Source organism: Podarcis gaigeae, assembly GCF_964106915.1.
Source record: "Podarcis gaigeae genome assembly, chromosome: 15".
NCBI lineage: Eukaryota > Metazoa > Chordata > Lepidosauria > Squamata > Lacertidae > Podarcis > Podarcis gaigeae.
This window is the reverse complement of record NC_139692.1, coordinates 17,142,485-17,163,205: the sequence shown is the minus strand read 5'-3', so window position 1 is coordinate 17,163,205 and position 20,721 is coordinate 17,142,485. Positions and strand designations below refer to the sequence as shown.

Below are 20,721 nucleotides of genomic sequence, written 5' to 3'. Positions count from 1 at the left end.
AACCCCGCCCCTGGGCGCACCGCCCCAGATGCCCAAGCAGCTTCCTCTGCCGCTGGGCCAGCCTCTCTGCACAGGAATTTTTTTCCAGGGAGAACAGGGGACCGCAAGGCACAGAGCAAGCTGTCAAAAGTCATGCTACAGAACCAAGGGCCTCTTTCTTTCTTTCTTTCATCTTTGAAATCATTTTTATTTGATTTTACCAATACAAAGTTATAAAAATCCAAATATATATCCATATACAGTGGTACCTCTGGATACGAACGGGATCCATTCTGGAGCCCCATTCACATCCAGAAGCGAATGCAACCTGTGTCTGCATGTCTGCCCATGCGTGGGTCGCGATTCACCGCTTCTGTGCATGCACGTGACATCATTTTGACCGTCTGTGCATGTGCGAGCGGAGAAACCTGGAAGTAACGTGTTCCATTACTTCCGGGTCGCTGCAGAGCATAACCCAAAAGCGCTCAACTTGAAGCAACTTCAACCCGAGGTATGACTGTACAGATATTTCTCCGAATCTCAGGACTTCCCCCACCCCACCCCCTCCATCGAGTCCCATTTTAAACAATCAAAACTGCATCTTCTTCCAAACTCTTAACTTTTATTTCAATCCATATTGTCCATGGTCATTGTTACACTACAAGTAAAATCAAAATCTTGCCAATGTTTCCCTCGGCTTACAGTGGCCTCTTAGATAACTTATAATTTTTTCCCATTCTTTTGTAAAGCTTTTGTCCTCCTGGTTCCTGAGTTTCCCAGCTTTGCCATTTCAGCATAGTCCATCAGCTTGGTTTGCCATTCCTCTCTGGTAGGAGGGACCTTGTCCGGGCTAGTAGCATCCAGGCGGCTGTTGTTCTGTACATAGAAAGTCTTTTCTCGTCCTTTGGAATGTCAGCACCTGTAATTCCTAATAAGAAAGCTTCTGGTTTTTTAACAAAAGGTATTTTAAACACAAGGGCCTTTTTCGACCCATACAGTATTTAGCACCAGGTAAGTGTCCATCGCTGTGGGTTAAACCACAGAGCCTAGGACTTGCCGATCAGAAGGTCGGCGGTTCAAATCCCCATGACGGGATGAGCTCCCGTTGCTCGGTCCCTGCTCCTGCCAACCTAACAGTTCGAAAGCAGAAAGTGCAAGTAGATAAATAGGTACTGCTCCGGCGGGAAGGTAAACGGCATTTCCATGCGCTGCTCTGGTTCGCCAGAAGTGGCTTAGTCATGCTGGCCACATGACCCAGAAGCTGTACGCCGGCTCCCTTGGCCAATAAAGCGATATGAGCGCCACAACCCCAGAGTCAGCCACAACTGGACCTAATGGTCTGGCGTCCCTTTACCTTTAAATGTGCATCAGTAGCAGGTATGTTAAAGTCCCTGGAGTTCTTGCCCTGGAGGCAAGAAAAGATCCAGCCAAAAATGCATTCCAGATGAAGATCCAGCCCTGCCATTGGGCAGTGGGGCAATCGCCTCAGGTGGTAGATCTTGGGGCAGTGGTGGCAACCCACTCCTGCAGCTTTACTTCCTAATCCCCTGATTACTGAGCCCTAACAGAGAGAGGGGAGACTGTTCCATGTGTTCAGCCATCAAGAGGTCCGCCCATGAAACTGAAACTGGAGGGTGCGGAAGTGCAGCCCCAAAGTTAGGGGGAAGCCTGTGGCATCATCATTCTTCATGACACCATGCAAACCTGCGACCATGCCCCTTTCCCTCTGCCTCCCATCACTTACTTGGTGAAAGCAAAGCAGTAAGTTGTTAAAAATAAAAAATTAACAAATTAAGCAATAGCAATAATGATTATGATTGCACTTAGTTCAACCGAGGCTGCCAGCCGCCAACTCCCTCCCACATACAAAGCATACAGAGCAAACTCAGAAGAGAAACACAAGGGTGAAGAGAGCAATTCCAAGGTGAGCTGATGGAAAGGAAAAGAAAAACACATTTCTTCATCCGCCAAGTATTTAGGGGGCTGACAGAGGGAGGAAAAGGTCTCTGAATACTCCCTGAAAACATATGCTCCCAGATGTCCCTATTTGGGGGGATGTAACCCTGGTAAATCCACACACGTTTAACATTTGACACCTGTAAGCATGCTACAACCGTTGTTCCCAAGGGTCTCTAGCAGTTTCTTCCTGGCAAAAATGCATTTTGGTTTCCAGAGCATATGCCACAGATATGCATGCATGCCTACGAACATGGAGGTATGATGCAGTTCACCACCTGCTCTTTTACACGCAGCAGGCAAATTTTAACACTGTTGATAACAGATTCGTAGGACAGTTGGGTTCACAAACATATGGACTCTAGGAGGGCAATGCCAAGTGTCAACCGAAGACATACTACTGCCCAATGTAGACCTCAAATGGCACCGCTCCCCCAGTTCACAACGCCTGAAGGAGGCCACTTCACCCCATGCTGCATAGCAGGGCCGGCCCTCTGCAGGAGGAGCAGGTGCCTTCCACAATGTGTGATTAGCGGAAGGGGGCTGTCAGGAAGCGATCCTTGGTACAGGGACTGGGGTGTAGCAATCAGGACTTTATATATTTTTATTTTTATTATTTTATCCTGCCCATCTGGCTGGGTTTCCCCAGCGATTCTGGGTGGCTTCCAGCAAGATATAAAGACATAAGAAAACATCAAACATTAAAAACTTCCCAATACAGTGGAATCTCAGGTTAAGTACTTAATTCGTTCCGGAGGTCCGTTCTTAACCTGAAACTGTTCTTGAATTGAAGCACCACTTTAGCTAAAGGGGCCTCCTGCTGCTGCCGCGCCACCGGAGCACAATTTCTGTTCTCATCCTGAAGCAAAGTTCTTAACCCGAGGTACTATTTCTGGGTTAGCAGAGTCTGTAACCTGAAGCGTATGTAACCTGAGGTACTACTGTACAGAGCTACCTTCAGACGTCTTCTAAAAGTTGTGTAGTTCTTTATCCCCTTAATGCCTGAAAAGAGGGCGTTCCACAGGGAGGGTGCCACTGCCAAGAAGGCCCTCTGCCTGGTTCCCTGTAACGTCACTTCTTGCAGTGAGGGACCTGACAGAAGGCCTTTGGAGGTGGATCTCAGTACGACATACTGGACATACTGTATCGGAGGAAATGCAAACATGGTGTGTCAAAACTTAAGGAAGGCAGAGCATGGAGCAGCAAGAGAACCAGTTGCAGACCAGCTTCCAAGAACCACACAGGCCCTGCCTGCTTTGTGCCCCAGCTGTGCCAGGCACTGGGGCTCTGAGAAATTCCACACCTCCGCTGGCAAATACAGAAGGCCTCTTGGGGAGCAGCTTTCATATTCAAATCACCCTTGGCAAAGAGGAGGGGGGAGAACAAAAGGAGGGATTTGTGGGCCTTAGCAACCAGCACAAACCCCTTGAGTTGAGTTCTGGCCAAAAGCAAAGGACAAGCTCTCTGTACAGGAATACGAGCAGCTTCAGCTCTCTCTACAGTGCTCAGCCACAGACTCTGCAACGGTGAAGATCTCTCACACACAACATGGAGAGCCCTCCCTTTAAAGAGTGCCTCTGCGAACTCTGCGACTGTGGGTAAGTGCAGTTCCTCTAGCTCATGGGTAGGCAAACTAAGACCCGGGGCCGGATCTGGCCCAATCGCCTTCTCAATCCGGCCTGTGGACGGTCCAGGAATCAGTGTGTTTTTACATGAGTAGAATGTGTGCTTTTATTTAAAATGCATCTCTGGGTTATTTGTGGGGCATGGGAATTCATTCATTATTATTATTTTTTTCAAAATATAGTCCACCCCCCCCCACAAGGTCTGAGGGGCAGTGGACCAGCCCCCCTGATGAAAAAGGTTGCTGACCCCTGCTCTAGGTTTTGCAGGTAAAATGGTAGCCAGTGACAAGGAGCAGCTGGAGATGCTTAGACCTTTACCCAGGCCCTGCATCCCCCCTTCCTCACTTCCAGGGGGCGGGTCCACTCAACCCAAACCATTTGGACCAAGTGTGGTGAACCTGGAGCTGTGAAAAGTGTTGTTGGACTCTGCCTCCTATCTGTTCTGACAGCCAGTGTGGCCAATTGTCGGGAATTGTGCAAGTTGTGGTCCACCAGCACTTGGGAGGGGCACAGCTTCTCCACCTCTGACTCAGAGCTTCCATAGCTGGAAATAGATCTGGTTTGGCTTAAGCAAGCGAGCCCATCTACATACAGAAGAGGGGGGGAAACAGGCAGCAAGCAAGCCTAGCTGCATTGCAGCACATTGCAGAGAGGATGGGCTTGGATTTTTAAGGAATGCTCCGATCCCAGAACCCTCACAGTGGTACAAAGCCTGGCGCATTCTGCCCACTGCACCTTCCATTTTCCGAACCAGGCCTTTATCTATCAAGGCAGGCAGAGAATGTCCATTACAGAGCAGCCTATAAAGCAGTATATGTAAAGGAAAAGGTAAAGGGACCCCTGACCATTAGGTCCAGTCGTGGCCTACTCTGGGGTTGCGGCGCTCATCTCGCTTTATTGGCCAAGGGGGCCGATGTACAGCTTCCAGATCATGTGGCCAGCATGACTAAGCCTCTTCTGGCGAACCAGAGCAGCGCACTGAAACACTGTTTACCTTCCTACCGGAGCGGTACCTATTGATCTACTTGCACTTTGACGTGCTTTTGAACTGCTAGGTTGGCAGGAGCAGGGACCGAGAAACGGGAGCTCACCCCGTTGCGGGGATTCAAACCGCCGACCTTCTGATCGGCAAGCCCTAGGCTCTGTGGTGTAACCCACAGTGCTGCTACCCACATCCCGCAGTATATGTACAAATAACAAAAAAAAGTATCCCTTTTCTCCTTGGCACACAGAGCTGGTGCCAGAGAGACAAGTCCTTTTCATGCCACCTAGTTCTCAGATGCTTCCTTGCATCCCATGCAGCCGCCACAAGCGCCACAGGAACTGCCGAAAGCAACGGGTGCTGCTGGCACAGCCGAAGAGTGGGAAGGGCTGGCTCTCTCACTACAAGGCAACTTACACTTGCCCACCTGGTAAGAGGGGAAGGAGGGGCCCAGCTGGCCTGGGAAAGGGCTGGGTCAGTCCCTTCGTTTCCCTGATCTCAACCATATCCCAGTACTTAACTGCTGTTCTTTCCCCCCTGCTCCAAACAGCTGTGCACCCACGCAGCAGCAAGAGGCCCCCCTGCACCCCTCCACACCCAAATCCTCCTCCCATGGACCTCCAGACCACCCAGAGGGCAGAGTTTGTCGTCTGGGATCCAGGCAAGAGAACCGAGCATCCTACGAAGGTAAAGACAAGGGGAGGAGATCTCCTGTCACCTGGGGTGAGGAGGAGCTCCCAGTTCTGCATGCAAATACCTGCTTAATTTGCCCTCTTGCTTTTAGCACATCTCAGGGGGAAACAGCTTCAAATACATTGAAGGGAAGAAAGGGGAGCTTTTGGCTGGAATTATTTCTGTTAAGGAAAGCGGGAAGAAACAAAGTTTTCTCCCCCGCATCTCTATGCAGTTCCCTGCATTGGTTCAGGGTTGCTTGTACATTTGATAAAGCACCCTGCTCCTAAACATAACGTCATCACAGCACTTCACAGCTTTATGAACACACAGGTGAAAAGTTAGAGTCATGCAGGTGAGATTTACTGAGCGAGTTGTGGGGCCATCTGTTTTGCAGGAGAGGGGAGGCCAGCACCCACAGGGACCCTTCCAGAGCCAAGCTCTCTGCCGCCTCCCCTTCCCACCACGAGCATCCGCCCTCTCGCAACCTCCAAGCAAGCTCCAGCCCTGCAGCCCTGCAGCCAAGAACAGCTCCAGAAGCAAGGGATTCAAGAGGGAGCTTCCAGACCAGCCAGGTAAAGCTAAAAATGAAGAAAGCAGCAGCACGAAAACTAAGCTTGATAAGGGGACATTCAACTAACCTCAAATACAGTATTGGTTCTACCAAATCAGAGCTACGCTGGGGCAGGAATGGGAAGCCTAGTTGCACTTCTAAGTTGGAGGCTGCGTCAGGTGTTTGAGCTAAAACAAGCAACTGAAATGTTTCCTCTCTTCCTGTATCTGCCCCCACCTGAACACAGTCCAGTTGAGTTTTTCCTAGGATTAAAAGCAGCCTTCCATACAGGGGGAGTTGCAAGGCTGAGGATCTGAACTCTTCACACCAAAATAAAAGGTATCGTTCACCATTTTCTGCTCTGCAGGAGTAAATGTCATCACCACCCCCAGCCACCCCTTGCCCTTGGAGAAGGCGGCATTCCTTCGAGAGAAGAGGGCCATCACAAAATCCTCAGAACCGGCAGCAGCTGAATATGTGACCAAGTACCAAAGCGATTTCCCAGAACAAAGGGCCTTTCTTGGCCAGGCTGCACCTGCCCTGCCTCCTCTGGACAACCTGGCAATTAACCCAGCTTTCAGGTGAGCATCTCAGGTGCTGGGGAACGATTCTGGAGAGGTTTGGGATTGAGGAGAGACAGGAGCAGGGACTTCACATGTCAGTCTGATACCAACAAAACAAAACCACAAAGAGGCCAACGGCACCTTAAAGACAAAGCCATTGATTATGGCGTAAGATTTTCTACATTGGACAAATGCGCCAGCACCAATGGGAAAGAATAAATGCACAGAAATAGGATTTCAGAAAGGAGAACATTTCGACCTACCAGACCACTTTGCTGTTGATCTTGGGGAGGCAGGGGGCCATCCTCAGAGAAAGGAACTTCAGTGTGAATCCGCTGGATTGCGACTCATCAGTAAGTTCAATAACATTCATCTGAGTCTGAATAGAGACCATGGTTCCCTGCCCAACTATAGGTGTTAACATAATTATCTTTGCAGTGCTGAGTAAATCATCACCAATTTGCTGTGTCAAGAGCTCCTGTGCCTGTTTAACATACCCTCTAAACTCTAATTGAATGATCACTGATGGTACTTTTTGCATCTCATGACTGTTCAACTCCCACCTTGCATTTTTCTCCACCTGCATCTACACCCGTCAACTGAGATATCACTTCATGCATCTGATGACATGTGTTTTGCTCCATGGAAAGTTATGCCATAAATCAATGAACCTTTAAGGTGCCGCAGGACTGACTTTTCTTTGGCAAGCGGTTTAAAGTCCCAAGAAAGGTTCCCTTTCATCCTCTCCCAGGACCCCTCTGCCCATGAGAAAGTGCAGCATCTTCTTCTTGGGTAATGTTACATTAGCACAGGTGTACCCAGGGCAGTTTTCATTGGCCAACCATGAAAAGGTCAGCGAGGTAAGACCAGGCTCTTTTGACTCTAAAAGCAGTTCCAAGAGGATAGAATGAATCACTATTCCTTCACAATGAGAGAACAAATACTGCTGCATGGTGCAACTGGCTTAAAGGCCTTTCAGTAACACGAGACTTAACAGTGGGACTATTCACTGCAGATTCTCACACGCCATCACTTCTGCACAGAACCAACTTCCAGACGGTCCACAGAGAGAGCTACCGTAGCTGGAACGCCTCTGCATACTCTCGTGCCAAGCTCATCACACTGAAAAAGAACCGGGGGGCAAAGGAAGGTGGGAAATCTGAAGAAGACGATGTTACCAAGGTAAGGGTTCATCCCAGCAGCAAAGGAAGTAAGAAAATTAGGGTAGTACTTTTCTGCTTGAAATTTATCTCCCCTCGCCCCGAAGGCTTAGGGAGGGAAACAGTGGAGCCCATTGAATTTCAAAATATGAGGGTCCCACTTCCTATTGGCATCATGTCCAAGACCTTCAGGCTTCACTTATAGGGTAGCTTCAAGTCCTCATTGCTCCCTTGGCTCTACTGGAATGAAGCCTAGTCACATCCCAACCCAGTGTTCCACCTCTAACGTGGGTCAGCTAGCTGGGCAAGCAGATAATTCCCTTCCCTGCCTCCTTCACCTACTTCTGCAGATACTTTCTGAAGGGTTGCAGGTGGCGCTGTGGTCTAAACCACTAAGCCTCTTGGGCTTGCCGATCAGGTCGACAGTTCCAGTCCCTGCGATGGTGGTGAGCTCTCGTTGCTCTGTCCAGCTCCTGCCTACCTAGCAGTTCAAAAGCATGCCAGTGCAAGTAGATAAATAGGTACTGCTGTGGCAGGAAGGTAAACTGTGTTTCTGTGCACTCTGGTTTCTGTCACGGTGTTTCATTGTGCCAGAAGCAGTTTAGTCATGCTGGCCACATGACCCGGAAAGCTGTCTGTGGACAAACACCTGCTCCCTCAGCCTGAAGCGAGATGAGCACTGCACCCCATAGTCACCTTTGACTGGACTTAACCATCCAGAGGTCCTTTACCTTACCCTTTACCTTTACCTGTATCCTTTTTGCAATCCTCTCCTCTTGCAGCTTCCTTATCACCTTCCTGTCCTCCTCAACCATGCGGAGCCCATTAAACATCCAGGCACAGCTCTGAAATCTCTGGCTGCCCAGTTTGACAACTCCACAGCACACAGGTTCTTCTTCAGGGACTGGGGAGCTCAGCCTCGTATTCGATATGGAGACCCTCAGGAAGGAAGCTGCACCCACTCCTTGGTAAGGGACCCATTGACCAGAGTGTGCTTTGGGGCAGAGCCGTAGCTCGGGGGCAAAGCCATCACTGCACCCTGGAATCCTGCCTAGTCACATCCTCGAATACTTATAAGGCTCCAGGTCCAGTCTCTGACATTTCCGGTCTAAAGGTGATGAGAGATGCACCCTGCCTCAGCCCTGTCAGTCACAGCAGACAATACAGAGGCTAGAGAGAGAAGTGGCTTGATTTGCAGCAAGGACGTTAGAAAGAGGGGTGGGAAGGCTGTCCTCTTCATGGGTCAGGGAAGAAAAACTTGCCCCTAATGTATAGCTTCTGTGAAGTAGAATCACCAAAAAGGGACGTGTTGCAGGCAAGAGCCTAAAGGCATCAATAGCAAACCCCAATCTTGCTCAGTAGCTGAATCAAGGTGAAAAAAGCAGCTCCCCACCCCGAGCCAAAAATGCTGTTCCCAATCTCTCAGGGCACTGCAGATTTCCCAAGGGAAATGCACCTGTTGTTCAAGCCCAAGGAAGTAGGAGTTGAAACTGGATCAGCTCTTCATTAGGAAGAGTGAACAAGATGCACGCTCACTGCCTAGCATCATTTTCAAATATCCTCAACGATCTACTCCACTCTCAGTCCTTCCCACTTCTAGTTAAACTACCTCTTCTGCAAGTATATATGAAGCGGATGTGAACGTGGTGGATTGGGCTGCTCTCTCACAGGAAGCCCTTTGTCGGCTCCTCTCATGGCTGTGGCTTAAGTTGTCAGACAAAGGACATTTTAATACTGTATCCCATCTCTGCCAACGGACACTGAAAGCATCTGCTGCTTGTTTCTGTTTTGTTTCAAAAGGGCCATTTTGGAAGCCAAACCACAACATGCAGCACTTATCTGCTGAAGAGAGCGGAGAAGGCCAAGAGCTACAAGCCAGAACTGAAACCCACCCAGACTGAGGGAGGGCAAGATTTTGCCACCATCCACCGAGAGGCTTACAGGTATCCAGCCAAATAGTGGCCAAGAAAAGCCCCAGGGAGGCATCCAAAAGTTTGGCTGGGCTGTTGCAGGGTAGAGATTGGAACAACAGCAGCTTAAGCAAGCTCTGCATTCTCTTTTGCAGGCATATTCCACTCCCTGTCTGTCGACTGCAAATGTACCTATCCCAGCAACAGAAGTCTAGGAAAGAAGCAGACGACTAAAGTGTGACTGTGCCAGAAGAATCAGACCTCAGGGACTAATGGCTGAACATCGTGGATTTTAAAGGGGGCTGGAATCTATGCTCCTTCATAAATTATAAAATTGTACTCTCAAGTTCTGTTCATGTTTGACTTTTGCCATAGCAAAAACCATACTTATGTTCAATAAAAAGGAGTAATATAAACGCGAAACAGCTCAAGCCCAAATCTTTCTTGTTCCCTGGTACAAACATGGTGGTAACAGAACTTTACAAAATGCATACAACCAAATCAGAAAAGGAAGTTGTTATTTACAAACTGTACATCAAAAATACAAAGGGTTGTAAAAAATTTAGCTGCAGAGAATCCCATTTCCTGTGACAAAGTCTTTGCATTTAGCTTCCCTATGTTTTGCAGGAACCGAAGAGACTCCTTCGGTGACACCAGCAGATGCTTCAGGGGAAATGCAAAAGGGTTTCAAAATCTGCACGTTGACTTCCCATCTAGCTCATTGAGCTGCTGCTGGAGGTGAGTTTATTCTCAAATACAACAGCTGGTCCTTTTAGGAAAAGGTTATGGGAAAGCATTCTCCCTGCCCAGGCAAAAACTGCACAGTCCAGAAGTGTGTGCACTCAACAGTGCAAGACAGAAAACGCAGGAAGATGTTGTGCTTATGTACACCAGGATGTTCAGAGTCACAAACCAGCCAGTGGTTTCAACCATGGCCAGCAGCTACAAGAAAACACAGTCAAACCCTTCAAAGAAGCAGAAGGAACGTTATTCAATGAAGGGAGTCCTCCTTAACCTTGTCTCTTGCTGCTCCTTACCCAGAAAAAGCACCTGAGATTTCAAATACAGCTGCAGCAACCTCAACTGCTCCATGAGGTTAATATGGAAGAGACCAGTTTCTTCCAGCAGTGGATTTCCAGAGGTTTCCATCTGAAAAGGACTTGGGGCTTCTGCACCACAGGTCGCGCTCTCTCACTCCTCCTTGCCCAGTCTATATATACTTCAGGAATTCCATCAGTCTCGCCTTCTGCCTGGAAACGGCAAGCTGCCTCCAAGCCCTTCCAAAACCACCTGGAACAGTCTTAATCCTGTTGCAGAGGAGATCCTTCCATCTCCAGCACTGTGAGGAGGTTCCATCACATCTCAGGATGGAAAATCACATGTCCTCAACACTCCACTTGTATGCCAGCTCCTGAACTGCCTTCTTACTTGAGATCCTGGCAAAACGCTTCTGCTCAAAGCCGTTGGACCTACAGGAACAGAAACAATGTCAATAAGGTGACCCAACCAAAAACTGGGGCAGGCAGATTTCTCGGGGGAGCTGGGTGGTCTTCACGGTGCAACCAAGTCCTTCAAATTTCCCAGCTCCAAATCTTGGTCATGAGAAAGTTGCCAACAGCAGCTGAATGGAGAGATCCCACCCACCCACAAACTTCACAAAGAAACCTCACTAGGGATGCTGCTTAAGTGTCATGATCAGGGACAGAGGATGGATGTGAAACCAGAAGTTTTTTCAGCAATAAGTCAATATTGCATGTAGGAAATGCCACATGGGTACAGCACATGGTTCTTTGTAACTGGAGACAATCTATTACCATTACTAGCAGAAAGACAGACTTACCTATCCACTCCATCCCAGCGATACCCAGGCCAGATGTTGAATCTATTAAGTGGGGGTGCTGGTCCATTGTATCTTGGCTTTTCTGAAGAAGGGGAAGGAAAATAAGCAAACAGTTTCAACAATTATATTTTTCCAGTGAAGCCAGGGAGTTGTGCTAGCACTGACCCAAAACACATAGAGGAAGTCAACAGTGGTCCTCAAAGACCGTGTGATTTACAGGGAAGACATGGTGCAAGGCACAGGGTTCACAGGAAGACAGAGACAGAGGCAAGGCAAGAAAGCAGAATGCCTGATATGCCATCCATCACAAAATGCCTTCCTAGAGGAAGCAGCCCTGAACAACATCTCCCCCCACCCTACCCCAGAAAGCAATTTTTGTTGAGGGGAGCTTAGAAGTAGAATGTGAGGACTAGGTGTAACAGAGAAGGACAATGGGGGAGTTTCTTGCCCAGTTCTCTTCACCACAAAGCTTTAGTCACTCCTCTGACTCCTGACACCCCATCCTTTTCAAAAGGCATTGCTGAAAATTCCATTTAGGTGCATCTCTTAGGATCAAAGTTATTTCCAAGCTGAACATTCCACCTCTTAGCTGTAAGAGATCAAAATTGACCTTTGGGAAGCCCGAGAATTAGCACAGTGCTTCTTCCCGTCAACCACAGCCACCCTCCCCACCACCACAAACCAGTAACACCTGGAGACCGCAAGTGCTGACCTTTGGTATCTTTCTTCTCCTTGGCCTTCTTCTTCTTAAGGAAATCGGCCATGGGGTCCCCTTCACGCTCCTGCTCCCGCAGCATCTTGTCCAAGTCCTGGTCATCAATGTACCGGGCCAGTGGCTTCTGCATTTCTTTCGCTGCATCTTCCACATTCTGCTGCTGCTGCCGGCTCTGTGTGAGGCTGCAGGGAGAGGCACAAACCAAAGCAGGGCATAAGCGGCTGGACAACTTTTTTTCTTGCCTTTTTTGCACAAGACACTACAGGAGGTTTGGAAAGAGAGAAGGGTCACCTGCTGTTGCCCAAGTCAGCAACACACCAAGGAAGGCTTGACACAGCGGCTCTTCTCTTAGGGGGATGATTGTGGCTCAATGCTAGAGCCCCTGCTTTGCAGGCAGGAGGTGTCAGGTTCAATCTTCTGAGCTGGTGTTAGGACACCTTCCTTTCTCACTGTTAAGTGAGTTTTCCCATCCCCATTTTTCAGTGGTCTGATAGGGAATTGGGATTCTGCCCTGAACACAGGAACCATCCAGCTTACCCCTTTCCCCATTTGGCATACTGCTCATCTCGCTCGGATTTCTCCTCTGCTTTCTTGCGCTGTTCCAGCAGCTCCTGCTTCAGGTCCCTTTTGCGGCCCGACTTGTCCCGGAAAACCGTTTCAGCATGTCGCGATTCAGCTGGGGGAGGGAAGAAGGGGAGAAGGAGTCAGGCATTCAAGCTAGCCACAACAGGGGGCTGAAAAATGTTGCACCGTCGAATCTATCTGTTTGGTGAACTCAGCACACCCAGTAAACATTTGATTATTTCTGTAGAAAAGCAAAGCTGTAAATGATAAGTTGAACTGGTATTTTTCTGCTTGCAGGAAATGCGGGTCTCTGGACTGCAGAACTTTGCTTTTAGACTTACAATGAGCCAAGGATGAGACAAATCGTATGACTCACCACCACTACTGCTAGCAGCTCTTGAGTTTCACAGGTGAAAGGTCTATCTACATTTCCTTTCAATCTGCTGGGTGCTAACTTCATTGGGTGTGAACAATTAGACTCCAAATATCTGTAAAAGGCAAAGGGACCCCTGACCATTAGGTCCAGTCGTGACCGACTCTGGGGTTGCGGCGCTCATCTCACTTTATTGGCCGAGGGAGCCAGCATACAGCTTCCAGGTCATGTGGCCAGCATGACTAAGCCACTTCTGGCGAACCAGAGCAGCACAAGGAAACACCGTTTACCTTCCCACCAGAGCGGTACCTATTTATCTACTTGCACTTCGACATACTTTTGAACTGCTAGGTTGGCAGGAGCAGGGACCGAGCAACGGGAGCTCTCCCCGTCACAGGGATTCGAATCGCCGACCTTCTGATCGGCAAGTCCTAGGCTCTGTGGTTTAACCCACAGCGCCACCCGCATCAAATATCTGTAGGCTTGCACATTTTTCAATCATAGCCCCTCACATCCATATGAAAGGACAGTGGTTCGCTTTAGAGAATGAAGCAGCTGCAACTACCCATTCCTGCAACCAGCAGTCCCAGCTCATCACCACTGCATTTGCAGGAGGACATGCCCAAAACTCTGGCTCCACTATGAAGGGTCACAGCCGAACACTTCCTTCTGAAAGCCGCTTTCATTCCTGCTATGGTAACCCAGTCTTGGCAGGGATGACATGTCCTGATGGGTTTTAAACAGAGGTGCCCATACAACCCAGGGGGTGAGGGCTGGATTCACTTGTGCCATGAAGTCACTGTGTGACCCTGAGAAAGTCACATTCTCTACCTCTGCCTCCCACCCCACAGCTCACCTTCCAAATGTTTGCTGCTGCTTTGATGTTTCCTGAGCTCATGCTGCTCCTTCCTTAGTAGCTCAGCTGACACTAAGCCAGCTTTGCCCCCCGAAAGCATCTGAGGGCCCTGCAAGCCAAAAGCAGCACAACAGCTGTGTCAAAAATAAAAATGCTACCCTTGTGCCAGTTCCACAAAAGTACTAAACCCCATACAATTCCAGTGTAGCTGCCTCTGAGGGAAGTCATTCCCCATAGCACTTGGGGAAAGCATACAGGAAATAATTACAGGGTTTCACAGCTCCTTACTTATTTATTTAGAGCATTTGTACTCTGTTCTTCAGCCTAAAAGGCTCCCAGAGTAGTTTAGATATAATCAATTAAAACAAGACATCCCTGCCTACAGATTTTACCATCTATATATATATATAAAAAACACAACACAAAAAGAGAAAAGGGGCAGAGAGAGAAGAAGAAAAAGCAAAGTCTGGCACCAATTCTTAAGCAGTTCTTATCATGGTTGTCACACTTACAAAACAGAATCAGCACATTTACTGCTGAATAACGAAGTCCTCACCTTTTGGATGCCATCCTTCCCTTTGGTGTCCTTGGCCCGTCGAGGTGGTGAGAGGTCAGGGGGGCTCTTGGATCTGTGGGCCTTCCTCCTGCCTTCTTGACCTCTTCGGGGAGGGGACAAATCAGAGTCTGAAGACTTGCCCCGTGATCTTCTGGGGGGAGAGAGGTCGGAAGGAGAGCTCGGGCGCTGTGAGTGTGTACTGCGAGAGGCCCGTGGTGGGGAAAGGTCCGAATCTGAGGAGGTTTTGGCACTCCTCCTGGGTGGGGGAGAATCGGAGTCGGATTCAGAATCATGTCTCTGGCGCTTCCTCGGTGAAGGTGCAGATGAATGGGACCGTTTATTGGTTTCAGAGTCTGTAAAGTGGCATACAAGCATCAAAACAAATTACCAAATGTGACTGGATGTTTACCAGGACTTCCAGTAACTCACACTCCCAAAACATACTCCTCTCTGGAGAAAGGCTTCCACAAATCTACTCACCTCTGGCGTTGCTTTGTTTTCCTAGACCCCCAGTGGGCAACTGCCGTTTCTGAGACAGCAACGAGCCGACATCAGAATCACGCGTCTTCTTTTGGGGTGCTGACAGGTCAGAGGTAGCTTGCCACCCTTGATGGGCTGAGGACTTGTCAGCGTAGTGTTCCTGTCGGCCTCCATGCGAGCTTCTGGTATTATTTTTGCCTGTGTCAGAATGATTCCTTTTAGGTGATGGATCTGGTGAGCCACGGCGGCCCCTCCTGGGCGGGGACAGATCTGGTGAGTCACGACGGCCCCTCCTGGGTGGGGATTGATCTGGTGAGTCACAACGGGTCCTCCTGGGCGGTGACTGGTCCGGCGAGTCACGGAGGACCCTCCTGGGCGGTGATTGGTCCAGAGAGTCATGACGTCTCCTCAGCGGTGACTGGTCTGGCGAATGCCTTGCTCTTTTCTGTTTTGTGGCGTCTGAACTGGAAGGAAAACCAAAATGCACATTAGTCAAAGCTTCAAACAGGCAAGTCACTTTCAGTAAAATTTTGCTGCCTTATATGGTTTTGACACAGCAGGCTGGCAGCAAGCGGGGAGTAGCAATCCTGACCAGGGAACACCCAGTGGGCTGACTCAGCCTCCTGGTGTTGGCACTTGAAACTCTGCCACTGCCAGTTTCTTTGCCAATACCACCACAGTCAGAATGCCAACCGTCCACCATGTGTGCTCTTTCTTTGGAATCGTGTGACAATTAATTATTTATCTTGACACCCCTCTTATGCCGCACTACGGCCAGCCCAGTTCTAACTATGGTCATAAAGATGTTGGGAGGCTTACTGTGGTCTTTTCAACTGTGCAGAGCCTACACAGTTGGTTTTCAATGAGCCTGCAACAAGCTTTGTGCCTTAGCTTCAAAGATTTCATAGAGCTGGTGTGCTACAAACATGAAATGCTAGTCATTCCTTCCACTCACAAACTATATTAAATAGCTACTCCAATGCAGAAGGTTAAAGCTACTGTCACAGCAGCTGTTAAAATCATCCTGAAGGAGCTTTTCTTCCTCCTCCTCCTCCTCCTCCTCCTCCTCCTCCTCCTCCTTTGGTGATCCCTCGTAGACAAGTAAGATTGTCTTTCATGAACACTGTCTTAACAGTGAGTAAACAACACTGTCTTAACATTCAGTTGGATTTGTGGCAGAGAAGTTGTTTCTTGCTTGTTGGTGCAGCATTTTGGTTTTTGGGATGTTGAGCGATAGGTCAAGCTTTTCGTAAGCTTCTGCAAAGATATGTAGGATGGTTTGGAAATCATCTGAGTGTGCACACACTACATTGACATCAGCATACTGAAGCTCTATGACAGAAGTTATGGTAACCTTACTCTTTGCTTTCAGCCTACTCAAGTTAAAGAGCTTTCCATCTGTTCCTCCTATACCACAGATGTGTCCTAGTCAGGAAAACATGAGCTGTTAAATGCTCAACTAAATACCCTCCTTACCTCTTTGTTGACTTTGCAGTCACAGAATGATCAGATTCTTGTGACTCTTTCTTCTGATCTGAAAAAAGAACGCAATTCAAGCCATGTTTATGTAGACCTCTGAATTGTCTCCATAACATTATGAGAAGATGCAAGTTTTGTGGCTTTTGAAATGGTCATGCAAAGGACAGCAATGTCTAGAAAACTAACCCAGGAGCGGTGATCTGGAGCGGAACATGTTCCAGTGCTTTGTCTTTCTGCAGAATGCATTCCATCTCATATGGTAATTAGTAACAATGAACACCAATCAAAAATACAGTGTTAGGCAAGTCAGAAAGAGTCAACCTTTCTAAGTGTTGTTTACTAAATATAAGTAAAATAAACACACTAAATTAGATCACCTTCTAGAGCATCAGAAAGTTTTCCAATGCAAATTATCCCAATTCAATTTTTCCCCCCTGGAAAATTCACATCACTGTCCAGGAAGAGAGCACATATTTTTCCATGCAAAAGATCCCAGGGATAATACCTGGTGTCTCAAGGTGGGAGAAGAGACTCCTGCTAGTCAGTATCTATAACACTGAGCTGGATGGATCAAAGTCTGACTTGGCATAAGGCAACTCCCTGCATTCCTATGCTCGCCCCCTCCCTGAGCTAAAGTAAACCCCCAACAGGCTTTTTTGGCAACCCACAAACTTCTTTTTCAAACTCCACTTCCCACAAACTGTTTCACCCTGCCCTGCAAATACTGCTGGACTACAACTCCCACCATCCCTGAGCATTAGCTATGCTGGCTGGGGGATGATGTGAGTTGGGATGTCACTGAAGGGTCACTGTTGACCAACTTCCGTAGCATAGTCATGAAAAACAGATTACACTCGATACGTCATAGCAAAAATGTTCACACTAGCTGAATTCTACATGAGATGCCATTACTGACACGGTTTGCATTCTTATGACTCGTAATGTCTTATTTTGTTAAGACCCCAACAAACCTCTACATTGCCTAAACGCTAATAAGTAAAGTGTATTTATTTTTCATCTTCATTCTTTTTTGCACAGTAACCGCTATCTCTTGGTTACGCTTCCATAACATTTACTAAGCTACTTCTCTGTTCACCTAACCTCACTCTTCTGCCACACCTACAGAAAGAGAGACAAAATTACACAAAAGAACCCCCTCACTCCCCCCCCCAAAAAAATTGTGCCCATCTTGGCTGTGTGCCTACATGCAGCGCTAACCTGATGCAAGTATCTCACAGAGCACAAAATAATCATCCCATTAGAAGAACTACAGAACACTAACCTCCCAACAGCTTCCACTTGTTACTGGTTCGGAATTCTTCCATCCATTTAACTTCATCTGGCCTCTCATCAATAAACTCAGCCACCTGGAAGGAAAGACAGGAGATCTGGGCAATCCCAAGAGGCATGTCGCACTGCAAAGCCAAAATCTCGCCAACTGAGCAACCCTTGTTACAGTGTGTACTGAATGCATCTGTGCTTGTCTGAACCCTCCAATTCCAAGGAGTAAAATGGAAATTATATTGACCTTCACTACACACGACTGAGAAGAAAAGATGATGTACTAAGAGAGTTAAACAGTTTTAAATAAGTGATGGTACAGCTAAGCACTCTGTTTCCAACTGCCTCCGAATACTCACCACAGGCAAGTCTCCATCATCCCCCTCCTCATCCTCTTTTTCCTGCTCAATAGGGATATTTTTCCAGCTCGTGTCATCATCATCCACTATGCGAATTCTGGATGTCAAACAGATAGAACAACATGATCAAAGATCAGCATATTGTTTAAATGTATTATCTGAAAAAAAGAGTAGCTCTCTAGAATAAGAAATCGCATTAGTATCACAGTGTAGCATCTTACAAACACTTCAATTTATTAAGCCATCATACTCGTGAATAAATCTTCTAGATGACTGCTAGACTGTTAGACTGTTAGAATGTAGTTTTGCTTATCATCTTGCTGCCATAATGAGCCTGTTACAACCCAATTTCATGCATGTATTCAATGGGGCAACCTTAGCCCCTAGAGCAGAGCTTTCCAAATTTTTCATGTTGGTGACACACTTTTTAGACATGCATCATTTTGTGACAAAGTAATTGTTTTACCAGCAAACTGGAGGTTAAACAAACCCCTTTCAAACCCCAGGAAATGTTTGTGCGACACACCTACACACTGCAGCCAACACACTAACATATTGCGACAGTTTGGAAAGCTCTGCCTTAGAGCAAGGGTGGGCAAATGCTGCACTCTGCCTAATTTCATGTAGGTGGTAGAGAGGGAAAGATGCCATGCCCCAGACACATTAACCCCTCCCCCAAATGTGGGTCTGAACAGGAAAAGACTCCAAGGTACCATAAGAGGAGAACAATTGCATAAATCTACCTAGTTATTGAGGGACGTGGGTGACACTGTGGTCTAAACCACAGAGCCTAGGGCTTGCTGATCAGAAGGTCGGTGGTTCAAATCCCTGCAGTGAGCTCCCGTTGCTCGGTCCCTGCTCCTGCCAACCTAGCAGTTCGAAAACACATCAAAGTGCAAGCAGATAAATACCTCCAGCGGGAACGGCGTTTCCATGAGCTGCTCTGGTTTGCCAGAAGCAGCTTAGTCATGCTGGCCACATGACCCAGAAGCTGTTCGCTGGCTCCCTCAGCCAGTAAATTGAGATGAGCGCTGCAACCCCAGAGTCGTCCACGACTGAACCTAATGGTCGGGGGTCCCTTTACCTAGTTATTTGGTTTCCCACATCCAAGCCCAACATTCTGACTAGTCTGTTAGAAACTCAGAATGCAAAAGTGGGCTGCACCCTCATTTTTCTTATTATGTGAGGTCCACTGCTTTAAGAGCTGAGTGGCATGCTAAAGGCTTCTATGGGCAGCACCATCAACGTACTTGCCATTTTGTAGGATTCTCATACAAAGACCACAAACTGCTGCCTTCTAGGACCTTACAATCTGAAAGCTATAGTAAACTCCTAGAAAAGACGGGGGGGGGGGGGAGAGAATGAATGTCAGCCAATGCTACTGAATGATTCTGAGGCTTGGTTACACAGCTGGAGAGAAAGAGGGGAAATGGAAGATTGGTGGAGGCATTTAAAAAGATTCACATTCCAACACTAATCTGGTAGGAATAGGAAACCAGAAATTGCACAGACAAGGTCATGAAATGCCACACAGGTGATGTGAGCAAGTGGGCTGCCTGGAACGCTCTGTCGGGTGGTCCGGTGGGAAAAAGATAATTGGACTTGTTCACCTTGGTCGTATAGAAGGAGGAATTTCAAAGGTACGACATAAACCCAGCATGAAATGCAAGCAGGCTGCTAGAGAACGAAGAGCCTCCTTCACTCCACCCAGCCGTGCAATGCTCCATCCCTCCTCTGCCGCGTTTCAACAAGCAAGTAAAAAATGCTGCAGACCAGTATATTTGGGCATATTTGCAAGGCTATTAAAAACACAAATGGGCGTTGTGGGTTGAGAAGTAGGGCAGTCTGACCAACCAAGGCTGCCCTGCGTTGAACTTTGGCATTCCACAGTCATTTATTCATTTATATCCCTTTCTTTTTGCCCCCAAGAAGCTCAAGGGTGGCACACATGGTTCTCACTTAACACCCCCACCCACAACAACCTTGCGAGGCAGGCGAGGCTGAGAAGCTGTGTGAGGGGATCTGAAGAGCTGATATTTCTATGCGTTCACACTCCTCAAAAGGAGGGGGAAAGCAGAGCGGGGAAAGGGAGGAGGGTCTCCTCGTCATGAAGGAGGAGAAAGAGGAGGAGGCGGCCGCGGCGACAGAGCCAACAACCACCCCCGGCCCTCCATCCCCCCATTCCTGTTCCCTCCCTCCCTTCCTTCCGTCTCCCACCTTCCCGGCGGCAGCTCCTTCGCCGCCTTCTTCTTCTTGCGCCGCTTCTTGGCCTCCGAGTCCGCCTCTGGCCCGTCGGCCTCCAGGTAGCGCCGCCGCAAGTATTCGGCCTTGGACAGGCCCGAGGCTGAAGCCGAGGCCGCCGCCATCTTCCTCAGGCGGGAGGAAGCGGAAGCCAGGTCGGCGACGGAGTCAGAACCATAGAGAACGAGGCTCTTTTTTCCTCCTTTCTCTATGGTTGGAGCGGCTGGGGCCGTGAAGAGCGCGGGAGCCTGGGGCGCCCTCTAGCGGCAACATCTCTGCGCGAGGGATGGAATGCAATACAGTGGTACCTCGGATTACATACGCTTCAGGTTACAGACTCCGCTAACCCAGAAATATTACTTCGGGTTAAGAACTTTGCTTCAAGATGAGAACAGAAATCCTGCAGCGGCAGCAGGAGGCCCCATTAGCTAAAGTGGTACTTCAGGTTAAGAACAGACCTCCAGAACAAATTAAACCAAGGTACCACTGTACTGTAATCCCATGGCCACGAGGCGACCGGGCAAGCGGGGGCGGGGGGGGGGCAAAGAGCAGCGACCCTTGTTTATTATTGCAAGCC

General features: G+C 48.4%; 2 protein-coding genes across 3 annotated transcripts; one reads left to right on the top strand and one right to left on the bottom strand.

The window, feature by feature from the left end:
- The first annotated feature begins 3,226 nt into the window (after positions 1–3,226).
- Positions 3,227–9,825, top strand: LOC310832353 (uncharacterized protein). Its single transcript, XM_083714094.1, has 9 exons — positions 3,227–3,533; positions 4,863–4,972; positions 5,093–5,229; positions 5,612–5,789; positions 6,135–6,348; positions 7,374–7,512; positions 8,273–8,458; positions 9,291–9,433; positions 9,556–9,825. The coding sequence occupies exons 1-9, from the start codon at positions 3,484–3,486 to the stop codon at positions 9,632–9,634; spliced, it is 1,236 nt and encodes a 411-aa protein (XP_083570220.1). The 5' UTR covers positions 3,227–3,483; the 3' UTR covers positions 9,635–9,825.
- A 2-nt stretch (positions 9,826–9,827) lies between these two features.
- On the bottom strand, positions 9,828–20,308 carry BUD13 (BUD13 homolog). 2 transcript variants are annotated; one of them, XM_083714027.1, is made up of 11 exons: positions 20,121–20,308; positions 17,904–18,000; positions 17,546–17,630; positions 16,261–16,318; positions 14,785–15,248; positions 14,305–14,657; positions 13,749–13,857; positions 12,493–12,631; positions 11,953–12,137; positions 11,241–11,322; positions 9,828–10,869 (listed from the first exon to the last, which is right to left on the bottom strand). In XM_083714027.1, exons 1-11 carry the CDS (start codon positions 20,267–20,269, stop codon positions 10,776–10,778), a joined length of 1,815 nt encoding a protein of 604 aa, XP_083570153.1. In that variant the 5' UTR covers positions 20,270–20,308; the 3' UTR covers positions 9,828–10,775. The 2 variants fall into 2 exon arrangements, with proteins under 2 accessions (XP_083570153.1, XP_083570154.1); XM_083714028.1 differs by lacking the exon at positions 20,121–20,308 and adding an exon at positions 19,154–19,821.
- Positions 20,309–20,721: the final 413 nt, after the last annotated feature.